We start from the raw sequence: 22,636 nt of genomic DNA on the forward strand, positions 1-22,636 counted from the left end.
ATAGTGCGAGGGAAGCAACTGTTGTCTGCTTGTCCCCCTCTTGTGGTCAGGAGATGCACTGCATTATCTCTTCATAGCTCAAAAGAAACCCACATTGTTGTTGGAAGTGCCCAGGAGGGATTGGCTGAGAAGTAAAAAGCTAGATAGTTCCAGTCCCCCCCTACCCCCACAACCCCCCGTTTTTCTGTTTTTAGAAAGTGTATGGACAGATTGACATTAAACAAATGTGTAACTTATGTTCCCTGTGTTGCTTTGGCAGCTGAAGGCTATGCTGCCTTTCAGGAAGATAGCTCTGGAGATGAAGCTGAAAGTCCTTCCAAAATGAAGAGGTCTAAGGGAATCCATGTTTTCAAGAAGCCCAGCTTTTCTAAAAAGAAAGAGAAGGATATTAAAATAAAAGAGAAGCCCAAAGAAGAAAAGCATAAAGAAGAAAAACACAAAGAAGAAAAACATAAAGAGAAGAAGTCAAAAGACTTGACAGCAGCAGATGTTGTTAAACAGTGGAAGGAAAAGAAGAAAAAGAAGAAGCCCATTCAGGAGCCCGAGGTGCCTCAGATTGACGTTCCGAGTCTCAGACCCATTTTTGGAATTCCTCTGGCTGATGCAGTAGAGAGGACCATGATGTACGATGGCGTTCGACTGCCAGCAGTTTTCCGTGAATGTGTAGATTATGTAGAGAAGTATGGCATGAAGTGTGAGGGCATCTACAGAGTTTCAGGTATGGGGGTTATGCACTTCATTGGCGGGATTTTCTGTTTGTTTCTTTTATGCCAGAGGGTGCCTACACCCTGAGAGACAGAAAAAGAGAACTCCCGCAGTGGGGTCTGGTCATGCCATAACCCTTTCCTCCTGCAGTTCTCTATTACATCACACTCAGCATGTTTTTCAAGCTTCTGGGGCTGGGAGTCAAAGCCTGGTCAGACATGTAGGATCTAACTTTCACTGTGTAGCCCTCAACCACTGCTCTACAGGGCCTGCCCTTCATTGGTGATTTTAAAAAAATTCACTACAGATGGGGCCAACAGGTGATGTGGTAGTTAAGAGTGCTGGACTGTGGTTCGAGTCCCTGACCTGGCGGCTTGCTTTCTCATTTTCTCTTTTTCTCTCTCGCTCCTCTCTCTTCTCTCTCTTTCTGTCCCTTTCTGGTGAAATTTAAATAAATAAATAAATGAATAAATGGATAAAGTTAAATAAAATAATTCTTTTTTTTTCTTTTTTTGGAGAAGTTTTTGCTATAGTGCATGTGTACTTGCCAGAGAGACAGAGAGACAGAAGGTGAGAAATCACCCCCCAGGGGGGATGGCCATGCTGCAATCCATTCTTCTCTCAGTATCTTGGGCATGCATGCACATGTGCCCTGCATGAGTTTTATCCACCGGGTCCAGGACTAGAACTGCGGTCAACTGCATGGGAGTCCAGTGACATAGCCATTACACTAACTGCTGGTCCCAATAAAATAATTCTTAAAAAAAAAAAGTTAACTGTAGGCCAGCCAGTGTCATGATGATTAAGGTAGCTAGATTCCACATAGCTGGCTGTGTTTGAGTCCCAGACCCAGTGGCTTGAAAAACATACTGGGCATATGCGCTTATGTGCCCAGGATCTTGAAATGAGAAATGGAGCAGGGAAAGAAGAAGAAGTACTAAGTTGGGAAGAAAATTGTGGCTTGGGCCCTAAGCCATATTTATTTTTTTGACCCTTCTGATTATACAAAATATTCTCCTTTCTTCACTGCCCCCTACCCCCGTGTTTTGAGAGTTTGGATTTTTATGATACTGCCTTCCGTTGGGCTGCACCTGTTATTCATAGCTTGCAGCAGCCAGGACTAAGACAAAGTGAAGCACATGGGGAGTATTACTTACAGGGTGCTCTCAGACCTTACTTTTTTTTTTAATAGAGATTTTTACCTTATGGTAGAGAGAGACAGAAACAGAGACAGTGAGAGTTTATGGCAGAGAGAGACAGAAACAGAGACAGTGAGAGAGAAGTGACAAATCACTTCTAGGGGGGGTGGCTATACTGCGATCTTTTCTCCTCTCTAGATCTTGGGCATGTTTGCACACACGCCCAGTGTGAAATTCAAGCCATCAGGTCTGGGACTCGAATTGTGATCAGCCATGTGGGAGTCCAGTGATGCAACTGCTGCACCATCTGTTGGCCCCCTCAGACCCTACTTTTTTCTCATCTTTCCTCTCTATACAGAGGCTCAGGGGTGTAAGGGCCACCAGTGTGAGAAGGAAGGATATCTGCATGAAGGAACTCTCTTGGTGAAGAGCCATATTTATTGACACAGTCATATAATGTTTTTTCTGAGTTCAGCTAAGAGACCTGAAGTGTTATTTTCTAAATGTTCAGGCCTCAGATATGAGCGCTTCTGCCAGCCATGTGTAGTTATCACCTGTATGAGTGAAGTTGATTTTCCATTTACCTACATCTCATATGTGTGAGCATTTAAATGTCATGCTTGGCAAGAATGTGTTTCATATTGGATGTCTAAAATAAAACAAAATGTGTATTATTTAAAAATAAAAGGATTGGGACCAGCAGATGGCATAATGGTTACGTCCTTGGACTCCCCATGTAGTTGACCATGGTTTGAGTCCTGGACCTGGTGGCTTAAAACTCATGCTGGGCATGTGTGTGTGCACGCCCAAAATCCCAAGAGGAGAATGGAGGAGAAGGGATTGCAGCATGGCCATCCCCCCAGGGGGAACACATGTGCCCTATAGCAAAAATCTCTCAAAAAATAAATAAAAAAGATTCTAGTTTTACAAAGCAGTACAACTTGTGTACTAATACAGATCTGTAGTACCATCCATTTTCCAAATTATTACAGTCCTATAATTCAGTTTCTTGGTATTTAGAGACTTATTTTATAAAATTAATTGCTGGTCACATGTATTTTCATGTTGAATTGCTAAATCATACACATTTAGGCTATAGAGTGATTAAATTAGTTTCTTCTGGGTGAGCAGTTGGTGTGGTGGTTGAGGTACTGGACTCCCAGTTTCATTGCTGACTACAGTTCGAGTCCCAGACCAGTGGCTTGAAAAATCACACCTGGTACCTGTGCATGTGTACCCAGAATCCCAGGAGGAAAGTGGAAGAGAAGGGACTGTGGTGTGGCTATCCCCCGGGTGGGAGTTTATTTCTCACCTTTCCCTGTACTCTGTGTCTCTCTTCAGTGAGTGTACACGCCCTATGACAAAAACCTTTAAAAAAATTTTTTTTAGTTTTTCCATTTACTTGGTTTATATGCATTTCTAGAAGGTAGATTTGATACTTAAGTTTTGTTGAGAAAGGGCAGATTTTAATTTTTTAAAACATACATTTATTTATCTATCTATTTGTTGTGATTTTCTAGCCTCCGAGTCTGGGACTCAAACCACAATCAGCCATGTGGGAATCCAGTGCCTTAGCCACCACACCACCTGCTGGCCCCTAGGGCAGGTGTTTCTGATAAATCTTTACATAATCAAATAAATAACATGAGGTCATTTAAAAGTATTTTTGGGGACCAGTAGATGGTGTAGTGGTTACGTTGCTGGACTCCCATGGAGTTGACCGTGGTTCAAGTCCTGAACCTGCAGCTTTAGACTCATGCTGGGCGCATGTGTGTGCATGTCCAAAATCCCAAGAGGAGTAGGGATTGCAGCGTGGCCATCCCCTGTGGGAGTGATTTCTCGCTTTCCGTCTCTGTCTCTCCGGCAAGCGTATGTGCCCTATAGCAAAAATTTATCTTAAAAAAATGAAGTATTTTTAGCTAAAGTGCTACTCTTTCATAGGAAATAAAATAGGCAGTGAATCTGAATTTATCATTCCTTAGTATTACATAAAATCAACACGTGAAATATCCACCCTGTAGTGCCGTGGTTAAGTAAGCACTGCCAAGGAACCTGGAGCCCACTTTTTTTTTTTTTTTTTTAAAAAAAAGGTTTTTGCTTTAGGGCACATGGCTTTCCTGGAAAGAGAGAGAAACAGACACGATGAGAAGGACAGTGAGAAATCACCCCCAGCAGGGGGAATGGCCGTGTGACAGTCCCTTCTCCATTCTCCTCCCGGGATCTTAGGCATGCACACGCATGCACACACACGCATCTGATGTGGGTTTCAAGCCACCAGGTCCAGGATTTGAACCATAGTCAGCCATGTGGGAGTCCAGCAACATAACTACTACACCACCGTATTGGTCCCTGGATCCCATGTTTACTCCCACTCCCAGTGGCAGCATGCTGTGTTCACATGCGTTTGTACCCTAGATCCTGATAGGACGGAGAAATGGAGGTAAAAGGATTGTGGTATAATCAGGCCCTGTTTGGTGGTACTTTCTCTTTCTGTGTCTGGTGCACTTACCCTCCCACATTAGCAAAATATATTAACAGGTCTAAATAAATTTAAAAATTTGATTTTGAAAGATAATTTATGATGAATGGATTTTTAAAGATTTAAGCAATAATTAATAAGCTGTTCCTGTTATATGAGCTTGATAGACATGAAATTTATTTTTTTTACTATAGCGTGTGTGTGCTCACTGAGATGGGGGGAACAGGGGAGAAAGAGAAAAAAAGAGAGTGAGAAATTGACCTGCCAAGGGGGATGGCCATGTTACAATTTTTCTCCTCCATTCTTGGGATTTGGGGCACACATGCACATGCCCAGTGTGTTTTTTACTGCTAGGTCTGGGACTCAAACTGCACAGTGGGCCATGTGGGATCCAACTGCCTTAACCACCATGCCACTAGCTGACGCAGCATGAAGACATTTTTAGGTGGAAGTTTCTCTGAACAGTTCCTACCTAAGAATTTTTTAGTCTCTGACCTATATTTTTATGTTTGTGTTCTTTTAGAGATTCAGATTTTCAGGACCCCTCTTCTTTGTATGTAAAAGCATTCTAAGTGAGCCGTTGCCAGTCCTTGACTCTTAAGAGGCAGAGCTTTGATGTATTTTTATATTATCGTATTTTTTCAGCCTGCAGCAGTGCTGTACTCCGCTGTGACTTTTCTTTTTTGAATGCGAGTAATACTGGTTTTATCTTGGGAATTTTGGTTCTCACTTTTTTATACATCAGCTTCAAATTTAAAACTACTATGAAAGAAATTGAAATGATTTTATGTTTTAATTTACTTATCTGTGTCTTATTATATCTTTTTCATTCAAGTGTACCATATGCTCTTTTCTCTTACACCCAGAAATTTTCTTGCCAAAGGTCATGTGTGCTTGTCAGATAGAGAGAGCATGTACTTTCCAATGGGATGTGGCCATACTGCAGTTCCCCTTTTGGACATGAATCCATTTGCACCTGGTGTGTTTTCTTCCAGGGCTGGGATTCGAACTGCTCTCAGTCATGTGGGATCCAGCTCCTTTAACTAGTGTGCTTCAGGGCTAGCCTACTGAAGTGCCCCATTTTATAAAAAAAAGTTTTCTGAGAGATTTTTTGCTATAAGGGTATGTGCACTTGCCAGAGAGACAGACAGAAAGTGAGAAATCACTCCCCAGGAGGGACGGCCACATCTCATGCCCTTCTCCATTCTCATCTTGGGATTTGGGGCACACATGTACATGGGCCCAGTGTGAATTTCAGACCACCAGGTCTGGAACTCGAATTGCAGTCAGCCACGAGGGAGTTCAGTGCCTTAACCACTGTGTCATCTGATGGCTCTGAAGTGTCCAATTTTAAAAGGAAAGCTTTTTTTTTTGGAGAGGTTTTTGCTATAGGGTGCGTGCGCTCACCAGAAAGACAGAGACAGACACAATGCGAGATAGACAGAGAGAGACAGAGAGACACAATGCAAGAAATCACCCCCGGGGGGATGTCCGCACTGCAATCCCTTCTCCTCTCAGACCTTAGGCACACATACATGTGCCCGATGTGAGTTTAAGCCACCGGGTCCGGGACTTGAACTGTGGACAACTGCATGGGAGTCCAGTGACATAGCCATTACGCCAACTGCTGGTCCCAAAGGAAAGCATTTTGATAATAGTTTCAGAGTAGTAACAAAGCAGACACTTTGCTGGGTAAGTGCTGTTGAGAGAAAAATTATATTAAAGTTTAAATATATGAGAGAAAAGGGAGATCTTTGCTAAGAATTTTAATTGAAGTTATCATTCATGCTTTTTATTCATGTTGTAAAAGTAGGAAAATATTATTTTCTAAATTTCCTGTCTTGAAGATTATGCAAAAATGATTCATACTATTTTTTATTTGGTGCTGTTGTTTTTATTTTGTCAATGCTGGATGAGTTACAGATTTATTTTAATGCCATGAAATGGTTTTCACATAAGAATGTCAAAGCCCAGATGTAAGCACTGTATTGATTATAAAGTGCTGTTCAGATCAGATGGCATTACTGTTAGAAATTGTCAACCTGCATTTGTGACTTGTTTCAAATAGATGGCCTAAAGTGTTATGTATTAAAAAATTAGAAATGCTGCTTTGTACTTTTATGAGCAGTAATTGTCACTAACTTATATTATTTAATTCAAATTGCACTGACAACTTAAAACTTGTATAATGTTTGCAAAACATTCCCTTTTTGTATTAGTTTTTGCCATATAAGAAAAGTAAACCAATTCGATTTTAGAAGCTCAAACTTCACTTTGATTTTTTTTTTTGGTTCCAGCTGTGTTCAGATTAAAAAACGCTTAGAGTCTTAACTTTAAAATGGAAATCAGATGGAGATTACTTAATGGAGAATAATTTTCACAAAGTTGATTTATTTATAATTTTTATGTTTTTAAGAGGTTTTTGCTTTGGGGCACACGTACTTGCCTGAGAGAGAAAGAGAGAGAGACACACACACAGTGAGAGGGAAAGTGAGGAATCACCCCCTAGGGGGATGGCCACGCTGCAGTCCTTTCTCTTTTATTCTCCTCCTGGGATCCTGGGCATGCACATACATGCACCTGACGTGATTTTGAAGTCATCAGACCCAGGACTCAAACCATGGCAGCCATGTGGGAGTCCAGTGACATAATCGCTACACCATCTACTGCTCCTACACAGAGTTTATTTAGATAGCTAACTCACCTTTTACATTTACTATACAATTTTTACTTAAAGAAAAGTAATTTGCAGAACCAGCAGATGGTGTAATGGTTATATCACTAGACTCACATGTAGTAGACTGAGGCTCAAGTTCCGGACCAGTAACATAGAACTCAGGCCGGGTGCATGTGCATGCATGCCCAAAATCCTGGGAGGAAATGGGGGAGAAGGGATTGTGGCATTGCCATCTCCGTAGGGGATAATTTCTCACTTTCCCTCTCACTCTGTAGCAAAAATCTCTTTAAAAAAATTTTTTTTTTCCTGACCTTCTGCAGTGGTGCAGTGCTAATACAATGTGCCATGATACTGAAGTACTGGGTTCATGTCTTGAGGTCTCCCTGTGCACACAGGGCACACAAGTATATGCCTGTGTTCTGACTGGCTAAGGCTGGGAGTGGACTGTGGTGGGAGGACCTTGTTGTGGATACTTGTCTTTGTCTCTTTCTCTGTTACTCTCTCTCATAGAAGGAAAGAAGAAACTTAAAAGTAACTTACCATAATTTTGGGGAACATACTTAGGTATATACCAAGTTGTACTTTGTGTCGTCAGTCTTGTGACTAGTTAGAAAGGCAGTTGGCCAGGCTGGCCCTGTGGTCTGATGTTTAAAGGAGGCAGATCCAACATGGCTGACCACACAGTTCAAATCCTGGCTTGAAGAACATGTTGAGTGCGTGCATGTGCATGCCCCAAATCCTGATACATAAATGGAGAAGAGATTGCGGTGTGACCATGCTTCGCTGGGGGATATTTTCTTCACCCCCTCTTCCCTGGGTTTCACTGTCTCGTTAGCAAGCATACTTACCCTCTGGCAATTAGAAAATAAAATAAAAAGCACTTGGCCACTTGTGTAGAGAAAGACTTATGATTGGATTGTAGTTAATTGTGGCCTGAATTTTACTGACCTACCTTTAAAAAAAATTCTTTGAATCATTTCACATATTTGCTTAATATGTCTGTGGTTGCTCTGACTTTCGTTCTTAGTTTTTAATTTTCCATTTAAAATTTAGCTCAAATTCAGTCTCAGTGTTTTATGTGATCATGTTTACAGAGGAATTATATGACCCTTATGCAGATAGAGAATTCATACATAGTAAGAGGTTTTTATTTGTTAGGTGGCTGTTCTCCTATCTTCCCAAGAGGGTTGGGTACAGTGGCGAAGATAGCTATGTGTTTGATTTTTTTTTTTCTTGGTGTTCTCTCTCTTCTGACTTTGAATATTTTAAGGAATTAAATCAAAGGTGGATGAGCTAAAAGCAGCCTATGACCGAGAGGAGTCTCCCAACTTGGAAGAATATGAGCCTAATACTGTGGCCAGTTTGCTGAAGCAGTATTTGAGAGACCTTCCAGAGAATTTGCTTACCAAAGAGCTTATGCCCCGATTTGAAGAGGCTTGTGGGAGGACCACAGAGAGTGAGAAAGTACAGGAGTTTCAGCGCTTACTCAAGGAACTGCCAGAATGTAATTATCTTCTGATTTCCTGGCTCCTCGTGCACATGGACCATGTCATTGAGAAGGAACTGGAAACAAAAATGAACATACAGAACATTTCCATAGTGCTCAGCCCAACCGTCCAGGTACATGGTCTTCTCTATACACAGCCTCTCTGATACTCACACTGGGGAATTAGGGGATATTTTCTTAGCTGAGTCAAATAATTAACCACAAAAAGTAGATAATGGATTAGCTTGGATATAGGTCTTTTTCTTTTGTAATGTGGACAATGTCAGCACGTGAGATTCTGAGCATATTTGGCATTATGGCATATGCTTTTTATTTTTTTGTTCTTTTAAAGAATTGTTTATTTACTTATTTATTTAATTACATTTATTACTATTTTTTAATTTGACCAGAGAAGACAGAGAGAGAGAGAGGAAAGGAGAACGAGAAAACAAGCCACCCAGTTCTGGACTTGAACTGATTGGCCATGTGGGAATCCATCGCTTTTAACCAACACGCTACCTGCCAGCCCCCGCTATGTAATTTGAATATCGTACCATCCTGGTGACAGGGATCGGTCAGTAGAGGAGGAGCCTGTGTGGTACTTGTAGTAACAGAGTTCATCTATAGAATTTTAAAGATCTTGGTTATTTCATTAAATAGCATTATTGTTTATTATATCTCACACACACATGTCAAACTCAGGTATAGTGGATAAGCGAGTCCAATCCCACAGTCAGTTGTGGTTTGACTCTTGGCTCTAGCAGCTTGAAAAACATGCCAGGTGCAACACACTGCATGCTTGTGTGCGTGTGCCTCAGATCCTGACAGGGTAGAGAAGAGGAGAAGCAGGGATTACAACATTACCACACCCACTGGGGAATAATTTCTCCTTCTCTCTCTCTGTCTATTCCTCGTAAGCACTTGCACCCTCTGATAATTAAAAAGACGAATTGAGGTATAAAAAGGGTCTGATTAATTTGTGTGGTTGATGTTTAACCTAAGGATTTCATTAAAAAAGGTGGATTCCGAAGCCAGTCCCTTAGAGCAGCAGTTAAGCACTGTTCAGAGGGAGCTGGATCTCACATGCCTGACCGTGGTTTGAATCCCAGTTCCAGTGTCTTGAAAAACATGTAAAACACATATGTACAATGCCCAGGATTCTGCTGGGGTTGAGAAATACAGGAAAAAAGGATTGTAGCATGACTAGTCCTTGTGTGCATGCTTTCTCTCTCGGTTGTTCGTACATATGCTGTCTAGCCAAAAAAATAAAGGATCCTTAGCTGGGTATAATGGTACATGTCTGTAATCCCAGTTGCTTGGGAGGCTGAGGTAGGAGGATCACAATTCCAGGCCAGACTGGATACCATAGTAAAACCCTGAATCTTTATTTTATTTACATTTTTTGGGAGAGGTTTTTGCTATAGGGCACATGCGCTCACCAGCAAGACAGAGAGAGACAGAGCGACAGAAAACGAGAAATCACCCCCAAGGGGGGATGGACACGCCACAATCCCTTCTCCTCCATTCTCCTTTCTGGATCTTGGGCACGTACTCAAACATGCCACCGGGTCTGAGACTTGAACTGCAATCGACTACATGGGAGTTCAGCAACATAGCCATTATGCCAACTGCTGGTCGCAAAACCCTGAATCTTAAGATAAAACAACAGGTGGATTATAGATGTTATAGACTATTAATTTGAGAAGGTGCATTAGGGAATGACTGTGTTAATTGGTATCTCTTTACAACGTAAGTACTTGGCCTTCCTTTATTGCAGCTGAGTTGGTGTTGACATAGAGTGCTGTCTATGTTTTTTTTTAGTTGGAGTTATTTTACTCAGGGCAAAAAAAGATTTTTAAAAAGGAAATTATTTTTACTTTTTTTTTTAAATTTTAAACTCTTTTCTCTCTTTTTAAAAATTTTTTTTTATTAAGAGGTTCTTACCTTAGGGCATGTATGCTGGGTGGGGAGGAGAAACACACACAGTAAGAGGGAAAGTGAGAAATCATCCCCAAGAGGGGATGGCCACGCCTCAATCCCTTGTCCTCTGTTCTCCCCGGGTCTTGGACAGGCACTTAACACACGCTTGGAGTGTGGGACTTGAGCTGCCATCAGCCATGTGAGAATCCAGCGATGTAACCGTTACACCATCTGCCAGTCCCTTAAACGCTTCTTGGCCACTATTCTGGATCATAATAAATCATTGTCACTTCATTGCTCATTGATTATGTTTTTGGAAGCAAAATATTTTTCAGATTTCAATTTGATCATTCATGTTATTAAATTGTTGGGAAAGTCATGATGTACTTTTCTGTGTTTTTCTGTGCAAAAATGTATCATGACTTTCCAGACAGCCCAGTAGTTGGGATTTCAGAATCTGGTAAGTGTTACATTATTACTTAATGTTATTATGAGTAAGGATGATAGTATCACAGAAGATTCAGTATGTTGTGAGAATAAGATTTTTAGGTAGAAATTACTTCCATTACTAGCTTTTTAGCTGCCCTAGTTTCTGTTCTCCTAGCTTATGAGCAGTGTATAAACACAGGGGTGCAAAAGGACCTGAGGCAGTCCTTCTCTGGAGTGAGGGCTGTCGACCTCAGCCCAGCTTTACAAAGGCAGGGGTGCTCACTTTCCTCATAGTCCTTGTTAGGTCCAGTTGTGTGTTGAAGGCCTCAAAATAACTTGAAGATAAAGAACACACGATTTTCAAATTAATACTAATAATGTACTTCAAATTAATAGTGTATGGTTTTCAAATTAAGATTGTCATCAGCTTCTGCATCCTGTTCTTGGCTTTTTCCACCTTCCATTCCTGTCATGTGTGAATAACATGATTTAACTCATATTTTGCCACTTTTTCCTTAAATATCTTCTTAGCAAAGCCTGTTTTCCCATTCCTGAGGAAAATTTTCATTTGTGTGTCCAGGATTAAAGAAAGCACTATGTACTAGACACAAATAAATGAAATCTAATGATAACTTTAGTATTTTTCTTGTAAATCTTTCTATTTTTCCATAGATTAGCAACCGCGTCCTGTATGTGTTTTTCACACACGTGCAAGAGCTCTTTGGAAATGTGGTACTAAAGCAAGTGACGAAACCCCTGAGATGGTCTAACATGGCCACGATGCCCACACTGCCCGAGACCCAGGCGGGCATCAAGGAGGAGATCAGGAGACAGGTGTGTGCCCCCAGCCCTCCCTCCAGCCTGCAGCTGCCTGTGTTTGGGCCATTCTGAGGACTGATGATGATAGCTCTCGTTAGTGAGCACTTTGTGTGTGTCTAGAGCTATGTTAGGTACGTCCTTCATGGCACGCCGAAGTGAGGAATTGTCATCGGACACTCATTTGTGCCAAATATGTCAGCATATCATCATGGAAAATGCACAGGGTTTGAAATCAAAAGGCCAGGTTCTTGCTCTGCTCCTGACTGGTTTTAGGCAAACTGCAAAACCTCCATAAGCCTTGGTATTCTCATTTAGAAATGGATCCTCTCATAGACTTGATGTGAAGATTACTGCAAACGAGGTAACGCATGAGAAGTGCCAGATTGTTGTAAATAGTCCAACTATTAATATGTTTGATCATCTAGAGAGTTGCTATATTTTACAGGTAAGAATGCCAAAATTTAGGGAAGTTAAATAACTTACTCTGTGTCATCTGATTACCAAGATACAGAACCAAGATTTGAGCCCACAGTTTGGGCTTTACCCATTGTGCTACTTTGATGTAGAAAACAGTGCCGTACTATTTGTGTGTGTGTGTGTTTGTGTTTGTGTGTATGTGCATGCGTGTGCATGCACATAACAAACTGAATAAGAAATTCAAGACTAAGAAACTTACAGGCCCAGCTAGGTGGCATTGTAGTTGAGGCGCTGGATCCTACATGGCCAACTTATGATTTACATCTCAGACTTGGAGGGTCAAAAATCACACCAGGTGCATGTGTGTGTGTGTACCCAAAATTCTGAGAGGAGAATGTAGGAGGCGGAATTGCAGTGTGTTCATTCCCTCAGGGGGCTGTTTTCTCACTGTCTCTTTCCTCCCTGCTCTAGTGAGCACATGTGCCCCAGAGTAAATTTTTTTAAAAAATATTTTATTTAAACGTTATTTCTTTATTTTAATTTGACCAGAGAGGGACAGAATGAGAGAGAGAGAGAAAAAACAAAAAAGCAAGCTGCCAGGTCCAGGACTCGAACCATGATTAGCCATGTGGGAGTCCAGTGCCTTTAACCACCATGCTGCCTGACGGCAAATTTCTCAAAATATAAAAAGAAACTTCCTTACATTTGATTATTTACATGTAATTGTCAAATTGCTGCTTGCTTTTCTTTTTTTGGTGGAATAATTTACTTAAAGTAATTAGATCAATTCATTAATTTTTAAATTTGATGAGAGTGAAAAGGCAAGCTGCCATGTCTAGGATTTGAACTGCATTTGACCACGTGGGAATCCAGTGCCTTAACCACCATCCCACCTGTAGCCCTGCTTTTTTTACTCTAAAAAATATATATTTTAGGGGCCAGCAGGTTGCATAATGGTTTCACAGCTGTTGCAGTTCAAGTCTTGGTCCTGGCGGCTTGAAAATCACGCTGGGCGCCTGTGTCTGCCTGCCAAAATCCCAGGAAGAGAATGGAGAAGCAGGGATTGTGGCATGGCCATTCCCTTAGGGGTATTTTTAAATGCCTGGGTCTCACTATTTTGTGATCTTATTTCTCAGCCTCTTGAGTAGCTGAGACTACAGACACATACACCACCACACCTGGCTTTTCTAGACAGGGCCTTTAGGTTGTACTGGGAATTGAACTTGGGTCTCCATGTTGTCCCAGCCTGTGGAGCAGCAGCATCTTAACACTACACACCACCACAGCTGACATTCTTCTCTTATTTGCTCTGAGTTTCCATTTCTTACAAGGTGGTGATGTGTGATGTCAGTCAGCTACCATTGAACAATGTAAATTAATGGAAGAGAATATAAGTTCTAGGTGAAACAAATAGAAACAATTTTTTAGTCATGTCCTCAAAAAACAGTGCTTTTATTTCACTTTTTTAGTAATAATTGAGGAATAGTTGGTTCTACATCTCTAGAAATTGAACATGTTATTTAAGATAATAATATATGGAATACTACTCAGTTTGTGATGTTTTTTAGGAGTTTCTTTTGAATTGTTTACATCGAGATCTGCAGGGTGGGATAAAGGATTTATCTAAAGAAGAAAGATTATGGGAAGTACAAAGAATTTTGACAGCCCTTAAAAGAAAACTGAGAGAAGCTAAAAGACAAGTGAGTAATTTATTATTTGGTACATCGTTTGTGATAAAATATAGAAAGAATGTGCTGGAATCTTTATATACTATTTAAAGTTAGTTCTTTTTCAAAATACAATATATAGGGCCAGCTTGTGGCCAGATGATTAATGGAGCTGGAACCCACGTAACTGACTTGAAAAAAAAACACTGGACTTCTGTGTGTCCATGCCCAAAATCCTGAAACGAGGGAGAGATGGAGGAGAGGGGATTGCACTGTGACCATACTCCATGGGCGGTGCTGTCTTTCTTCCTTTATCTCTTTTTCTCTGGCAAGCACAGGTACCCTCTGGCAAAAAAAAAAAAAAAAAAAAGGGCATATATGTGTGTGTATACATATGTATATATACATAGATACATGTATACGTATACACATTTTTGTATATAAATCTGTGTGTATGTGTGTGTATACACGTAAAATATATATATGTCTCTCCAAGTGAAGTTCCTGATAGGAAATTTATTTACTCAAATCTCAAATGTTCCCAGGTATTAATACTTCAGCCTGGTATCAGTCAAATGTTTCATGTAATTTAGAAACTTTTTGTTTTTGTTTTAAAGAGGATTTTTACTAAAGATGTTTTGTCATTTCCTATGTCATTTTACCTGTAGAAAGAGTTTTCTAAGGATAAGAAGTAGGCCAGATGGCGAGACATCTTCAGAAATTGCCAGAGAATTTGAGATGTTTTAAATGAGTCAGTTCTTTGGAACCATAGTGATGAGGGTTGTCCGGAAGGCCTAAAGATCAAGAGAGACTCTGCTTACCTAATAATAGGAAGAGCTATGTGTAGTTCCCAACGCGTCAGCCATTTTCTTTAGTTTTGCCATGGGGCCTATTATGTACGTGCCAGAGAAGGAAGGTGAGAAGTCACCCCCTAGGGAGTTGGCCATGCCACAATCTCTTCTCCATTCTTCTCTGGGATTCAGGGCATGGATGATCATGAGCCTGGTGTAATTTTCAAGCTGCCAGGTCCCGGACTCAAACTACAGTTAGCCATGTGGGAATCCAGCATCTTAACCACCATGCCCCCTCCTGGCTCTGTGTCAGACTTTTAACCTCCCTCTAGTTTAGTGTGTGTGGCTTGGTTCTGAGATTGAGTTTCCCAACCATACCAAGGCTTAAATCACAACTCTCTGCATCATCTTATAGTCCACATATAGATTCAGCTGTAGGATGCAAACATAATGTCCAAGGAACATTAGTTAGCACTTACTAGACTCAGAGAGCATGAGAATGAGTTGCTGTTGTGTTGTGTTGTGTTGTGTTGAAAGAGATTAACTGAGCACGCACTTGCTTCGAGGTTAGAGATTTGTATCTATGTAGAGGATGGCTTATCATAAGGGGCACATTCTTGGGACTTGTCCTCCAACATTTCAGGGCAAGTGGTCTACCAGAAGCTATTTGTCTTTGTTTTTTCCTGCTCACTAAATTACATTTGACTTCCTTTGGCTGTTATCTTTGTTGTTGTTACATTTTTTTCTTTATATATTAGCCTGGAGTCAGGACCTATACCACCCAGGCTTCCTGGGCAGATTTTCAGTGTTAATCACATGGCATTGCTGATCAGCTTTTAAGTGAAGATTCTGTGACCTCAGACAGAGTAATGGAAATTAACTCCTGGATAAAGGAATCATGGTACAGCCACCATATGAAAAGGGATGGATCACTGTCTCTTGAGTTGTGTTTTCATGCCTGTTCTTCAATTCACAAAGTGCCAAAAATTCCATCAGGCTGATTTCATCTTTGAGTAATAAAGACAGAACTAATTCAGTTCACCATATTAACAGACTAAATACAAGAAAACCCACATCATCATTGTCAGTAGATGCAGAAAGAGTATTTGGGAGAATTCAACACTTATTCATGATAAAAGCTCTCTACAGACAACTTTCTCAACTTGATAAAGGATATCCAAAAAAAATCTGTACAATTAGCATCATTAGTGATGGAGGAAGACTGAATACTGTCACTCCTTCTAATCATCATTGTATTGAAAGTTCTAGTCAGTGCAGTAAAACAAGGAAAAAAGGCATATACATTGAAGAGAAGTTAAGTCTTTAACTCTTAGACAACATGATCATCTATGTAGGAAATCCTAAGGAATCTACAAAAAAAAAATGAGTTTGGTAAGTTGTAGGATATAAGATCAAACATACAGAAGTCTACTGTATGTCTATATTTTAGCAATGGATAATTGGATATTGAACCTGGAATAAAAAAAGACCTACACAAATGGAGAGGTATATCCATATGCATATGGAATAGAAGACTCAGTATTAAGATGTCAGCCTTCCCCAAATTGATCAATGATTCATAATTAAAATTCAAACAGGTGGTTTTTGTAGAAATCAATAAGCTCTCTTGGGACCAGCAGGTGGCGTGGTGGTTAAGATGCTGGACACTCCCATATGACTGACCACGGTTCAAGTCCTGGACCTGGTGGCTTGCTTTCTCATTTTCCCTCTTTCTGTCTCCCTATCACTCTCTGTGTGTCCCTCTCTGGTCAAATTTAAAAAAAAAAAAAATGATAATGAATAAATAAAATACAATAATTCTTTTAAAAAAAGAAATCAATCTTCTAAAATTTATATGGAAATACATCTGACTTATAATAGCCTAAACAATTTTGAAAGCCAAAGTTCCAGGACTTATTTGAAGACTACTTGATTTTAAGACTTACTGTAAATCTATAGTAATTAGGACAGTAGGTATCAAATAAGGGTTGACATACAGAGTAGGAAGTTCAGAAATAGAATTATACACATATGGGCAATTAATTTTCAGTGAGGATGCTAAGACTATTCAGTGGGGAAAGGACACTGTTTTCAACCAAGTATAGTGTGCGGCCTAGGTATTTATCTTTGAGAAGAAAGCTCATGTCCTCACAGAGCCTATGTGAAATATTTGTAACAGCTGCATCATAATAGTTAAAAACTGAAAAGAACCCAAATGTCCATCAGTAGGTAAATGGAAAAACAAATTGGGTGCAGTCATACCATGGCATATTATTCAGTAACTACTAATATAACCAACAAAATAGATGAATCTTAAAAGTATTGTGTTATGTGAAAGAAACCAGATAAAAAATTCTGATGGATTCAGTTTATATGAAATACCAGAAAAGGAAAAACCGTAGTGATGGGAATCAGGTTAGTGGTTGGTGGGGAATCCAGAGCACTGTGTGAAGATGGAAATGTGGCGCGATGGCAGTGGCGGTGGTGCGGTGGTGCCAGTGGTGGCAGGCGGTCCCTACATGTTTGCAGTAGCACATTGCTTAAAATTGACAGTCTTGACCCCCCCAAAAAAAATTATCACTCAAGGTGATTTATGTGGAAGCGTTCCAGAAATAGTATATTAATCAGAATTGAATGTTTTCCACAGTACAGCTGTACACTAAGATCTTCAGGTTGTGCTGTAAGCCAATAACAAATGCATGGCTGTTTATTGACTTATATTATTGATAGGATTATTACGATTACTTTTTGTTTCTAGGAAATGAGAAAGAAACTTCTAGATTGGTAATAGTTTGAACTTGTTAGATATGTGTTACATACAGACCAACCAATTCTTTTTCATTTGTCTTATTTGGCAGGAATGTGAAACCAAGATTGCACAAGAAATAGCCAGTCTTTCTAAAGAGGATGTTTCCAAAGAAGAGATGAATGAAAACGAGGAAGTTATAAATATTCTCCTTGCCCAGGTAAGCTAAATTCTTTTTTGCTATTTTGCAAACCTTTTAATGATCATCTTATTTTTATTTATTTTATTATTATTATTATTATTATTATTTTGGAGAGGTTTTTGCTATAGGGCACATGCATTCGCCAGAAAGACAGACAGAGAGACAAGACATGAGAAATCACCCCCCAGGGGGAATGGCCATGCTGCAGTCCCTTCTCCTCCATTCTCCTCTCGGGATCCTGGGCACGCACACAGTTTAAGCCACAGGGTCCAGGACTCGAACCACGGTTGACTACATGGGAGTCCAGCAGCATAGCCATTACGTTAACTGCTGGTCCCTATTATTACTTTTTAATCTGTTTTGTTTTGTTTTTGCCATAGGGTCTGTGTGTTTTTGCCATAGGGTCAGAATCCCCCCACCCTACCTATGGCAGGATGACCACACCATAGTCTCTTCTCCTTCATTCTTCTCTCAAGATTCTGGGCATGTACACACACTCAGCATGATTTTCATTTTTTGTTTTGAGAGATTTTTGCTATAGGGCTTGTGCGCTTGCTGGAGAGATAGGGAGATAGAGAGACAAAAAATGACAAATCACCCCCCATGCGGGATGGCCACGCCACAATCTCTTCTCCTCCATTCTCTTCTCAGGATTTTGGGCACACATGCACCTGGTGTGAGTTTCAAGCCCCCTGTTCTGGGACTCAAATCATAATCAACTATTAAACTTATCTGCTGGTCCCACACCCAGCATGATTTTCAAGCTGCCAGGTCTAGGACTTAAACCCTGGTTGGCCATGTGGGAATGCAGCACCTTAACCACCATGCTACTTGCTGGCCCCTTAAAAGTATAATTGAGGGACCAGCAGATGGTGTGATGGTTATGTCACTGGACTCCCACGTAGTCAGCTGTAGTTCGAGTCCTGGACCCTGTGGCTTAAAACTCAAGCCAACACATGTGTGTGTGTGTGCACAAAATCCTGAGAGGAGAATGGGGTAGAAGGGATTACAGTCCCCTGGTGGTTGATTTCTCACTTTCTGTCTCACTGTCTCTATCTCTCTGGCAAGCACACATGCCCTATAGCAAAAATCCCTATTTAAAAAAAAAGTATAATTTAGAAGCTCAACCACAGTGGTATGAATCTTTCAACCAAAATTGTTAAAAATGATTTGGAGGGACTGCATTTGTTGTAGTTGACCCTGCCTTTATGTTGTGTTTGCTAAAATGTGGAGAAAGAACTACATTATATGGAGTACTCCTTGTTGGGCATTGTTCTGGGTGCTTTGCTTAATCTCAGTCCACACACACAGGTCTGAGTTATAGATCTTTTCCCTAATTTATAGATTGGTGGTATTTGTTCTGTATTAATGAGATCAGACTTTAAAAAGTATTTCAAGACATTTTGTTTCTGATGTTATAAAGTTTGAGATCCTTGAAATGTAATGATAAAAGGAATGGCCTCATGGCCTGGAGGTTAAGGGATCCAGATCCCACATGGCTGACCACATGGTTCAGATCCCAGACTAGAGGCTTGGAAAACATGACGGGTGTGTGTAAGCAAATGCCCCAAACCCAAACGGGTGGGAGAAGTGGAAGAGAAGGATCGTAGCATCACCATGCCCCACTGGGTGGTGCTTCCTCCCTCTCCCTCTGTATCTCTGTCACTCTTTGGCAAAGACATTCATGTTCTGGCAAATTAAATAAAATAAAATGAAATGAAATGTAATGATACAGATTTTAAATGATAGTAGTTGCTAAAATACCTTTTAGATAATTTGATCTTATTCTTCCAGGTGAAAATCAGTTGTTGGATTGAAAATCAATTATTGGAGGCAAATTGTCTTGTTATTTCTTCATTGACTGAGCAAATGTCTCTTGAATATCTGCTGTATTCCAGGCATAGAGATGAAGACAAGAGTTTTTTTGCTTTGTTTTTTCCTGAAATTCTGTCAGCCTATTCTGTTCTGGAGGCATAGTGGTTACATCACTGGAGTCCCACATGGCTGATTGCGGTTCAAGTCCTGGACTTAGCAGCTTAAAATTCACCCTGGGCGCATGTGCATGAATATACGCCCAAAATCCCAGGAGGAGAATGAGAAGGGATTGAACCTGGTCATCTTCCTGGAGGATAATTTCTCACTTTCCCTCTTATTATCTCTCTCGGCCTCTGGAAAAAAAAAAAAGGAATGACGTTCTAGGCTTTGACAACTTGGTTTGTCTAGTCTTCTAGAACCTGATGTACGTAGGTTACCTGACATCCAGCAGGTTTCAGTACTTTCACGTTCTCTCTAGCAGGGACACCAGAGAGATTGAAGTCTCAGATTATGTCTTTTTCTTTTTTTTGTAGAGACTTTTGCTTAAGGACATGCACGCTAGCCGGATAGAGAGCTAGACAGTGAGAGGGAGAGTGAGAAATTACCCCCCATGGAGGATGGCCACACCACAATGCCTTCTCCTCCATTCTCCTCCCAGAATCTTGGATACACACGCATATGTGCCCGGTGTGATTTTGAAGCCATCAGGCCTGGGACTTGAACTGCAGTCGGCCATGTAGGAGTCTAGCCATATAACTGCTACATCATCTGCTGGTCTCCAGATTATGTCTTTATTTCATGGTTTTTCAATTCGCTATTTCTTACAATGTTAATTTTAATAGGTATGCTGAAGTAAAGGAAACACATCTCTGTGTTCAAAAAACATTTGGGAAACACTGCATATTAATCTCCAAGGGAGAGATTGTCAGTGCTTTTTGGCGGCTTTGTGTAGTTTAGTTTAGAACGCAGCCATGGCACCCCTCAGGTTTGACCACAGCTCCTTACCCTTCCAACACCCACTCACTTGCAGTAGGTCTTTGCTTCCAGCTCCTTGTGTCTGTAACCAGATGTCTATTCCTCTCTGGGCTGTTTCTGCTTTGTTTTTTTTTTTTTTCTCTAGGTGGACGGCCTATGTGGATCTTAAGCATAGGGATATTTTTTTAGCAGATAGGGACTGGTGACCTAATCAGTCTTAGAAATGAATTCTGAAGCAGAATATTGACTATTTAAATGTTACCTCTGGGGACATGGGTTAAGGAGGATGGTGACTTGTGGTTAGTAGAAAAAATGTCTATGACCATCTTTCCTTCACTCTGACCTGCTTTGAAGGTGATGTTGATACCAGCCACACATCTGCCAGGTCTTTCTTTTTCCTGTGACACTTTCGAAGGCCACTGTGGCCCCAAATAAACTCACATTTCCTGAGACATGGGAAGGCCTTAAGAAAAGTCAGAAGGGACAGCGTATTATCACGTGAGCCCTGGCTTTTTCCCAGGTGTGTGAACCTCACAGGGAGCCTTTGCAAAGGGACAGAGTGTTCCTGTCTAGTCACTCCCCTCAAATAATTTTGTTTACCTTTTCTCAAGCCTTTTCTTGGCCTTAAGGAAACAGGATTTTTTTTTTTTTTTTTTTTTTTTTATTGTGTGTTCAACACTGTATGGGACTGAAGAATTCAGGACAACACTGGAGACCCCCAAAAGTGACGTTTCCTAGTCTACTACTCTTAGAAGTGTTCACTGGTGATCATTGTTTTAGGAGAATGAGATCCTGACCGAGCAGGAGGAGCTCCTGGCCATGGAGCAGTTTCTGCGCCGGCAGATTGCCTCAGAGAAAGAGGAGATTGAGCGACTCAGAGCTGAGATTGCTGAAATTCAGAGGTAAAGGAAAGCTAAGGGTTTTGAAGTTTCCCAGAATGTTTATGTAAATACATTAGGTCTTTGGGAAGGTTATGACTTTGTGTGTGTGTGTAAAACTCATGACTTTCCCAACGACCCCGTAGAGGTTGCAGCTCAGAGGCTTTCTTATAGAAGGATGAGGCATCTGAAATTTATAATCTGTAAGTTTCTTAGTTATATCAGAGCTTACAAACGATATTGTATTAAGTACACTCGTGAAAATATGCTAAATCTAAAAGGAGGGAGGTAATGAAAGCAGCAGCCCGTAAAGCTTCCCTCCTCTCTTCCCTCGCAGTCGTCAGCAGCATGGCCGAAGCGAAACCGAGGAGTACTCTTCTGAGAGTGAGAGTGAGAGTGAGGATGAAGAGGAGCTGCAGATCATTCTGGAAGATTTACAGAGACAAAATGAAGAATTGGAAGTGAGTTTGGAGATAAATAGCCCAAATCATACTGCTTCCAGAAAGCTGTAGAGACCACGCATTTCCCCACAGAATGTTCCCTCTTCTTGGTTACCAGCTGGGAGATTGCATAGAGAACTTAGAGGGACATCTCGCCCAAGAGTTTTCGGGGTACTGCCAAGTCCTGGCCAAGCAGATGGCACCTTTGTGTCTTCCTCGTGCCGTCACGTGACCCTTCACAGCTCCATACCACACAGCTCCTCCTCTTCTCCATGTGAAGGCCATTGTCACCAATTGTGCTAGTTTGAGCAGCTTTGAATGATCTGGTCTCTGTTCCCAGAGAAGATAAACAAACAAACAAAAAAAGAAATGCCCGTGGAAGGAGACATCACCTCGCGTACCTCCCTATGGGTAATGTAGGGACAGAGTGTACCCACTCCCTTCACAGGGAGACGGATGCTAGGAAGCCTAGAGGCAACTGCACAGTCCAAGGAGGGCAACGCCTTTAAATGGTCTTGATCATAGTTTCTCTTCCTGCCCCAGATGAGACGCTGTCTTGCCTAAGGGTTGAGAGACAGAGACATCATCTTCCTAGGAAGCAGTCTAAAGAAAGAGACAGCTTCGCTTTCCCGTTCAGGTGTGTTTAGCTGCTGGGGCAAACCAGAGCTATGTCCAGCAGAGAAAACTAGAATTCCTTCTGACACTCCTCCACAGAAGTCCTCTCTGCAGAGCCTGTGGGCAGAGCTCGAGAGGTGTCCACCAAGTCCAGATCGAGACACTTGGCACAGCAGGACTGTGTTGTGGGGCGGAAGTTCCCACACTGGCATCTGATTTTGCTTTCTTCATGTTTTACATATCAGATTAAAATCCTAAGTAGGAAAATAAGGAATTACTGTGCTTGGGGTGTAGGCTAAGCTGTTGTAACAAAGGGAATAATGCAGTAGCTTAAACAAGGTGGATATACCTCTAGTCTGGCAAATGCTCTAGACGTGTCCTCCCCCACACTTGGGGGGCAGATCAGCTGCTCTGAGTCTTGTTCTGTGTAGTCAGC

The 22,636-nt window shown here is 41.1% G+C and overlaps 1 protein-coding gene across 4 annotated transcripts in view; it reads left to right on the plus strand.

The window, feature by feature from the left end:
* RALBP1 (ralA binding protein 1) overlaps positions 1-22,636 on the plus strand; it is a 52,982-nt gene that overhangs the window by 27,551 nt on the left and 2,795 nt on the right. For 3 of the 4 annotated variants that reach the window (XM_006164026.3, XM_006164027.3, XM_006164028.3), the window contains 7 exons: positions 260-718; positions 8,271-8,620; positions 11,508-11,669; positions 13,640-13,771; positions 17,388-17,495; positions 21,048-21,169; positions 21,483-21,606. In XM_006164026.3, coding sequence (XP_006164088.1) covers positions 260-718; positions 8,271-8,620; positions 11,508-11,669; positions 13,640-13,771; positions 17,388-17,495; positions 21,048-21,169; positions 21,483-21,606 — 1,457 coding nt within the window. The remainder of the gene's footprint in view (positions 1-259; positions 719-8,270; positions 8,621-11,507; positions 11,670-13,639; positions 13,772-17,387; positions 17,496-21,047; positions 21,170-21,482; positions 21,607-22,636) is intronic. The other variant, XM_027766483.1, reaches the window with a different exon arrangement.

Source organism: Tupaia chinensis, unplaced genomic scaffold (genome assembly GCF_000334495.1).
Source record: "Tupaia chinensis unplaced genomic scaffold, TupChi_1.0 Scaffold143584_1, whole genome shotgun sequence".
Classification (NCBI taxonomy): Eukaryota; Metazoa; Chordata; class Mammalia; order Scandentia; family Tupaiidae; genus Tupaia; species Tupaia belangeri.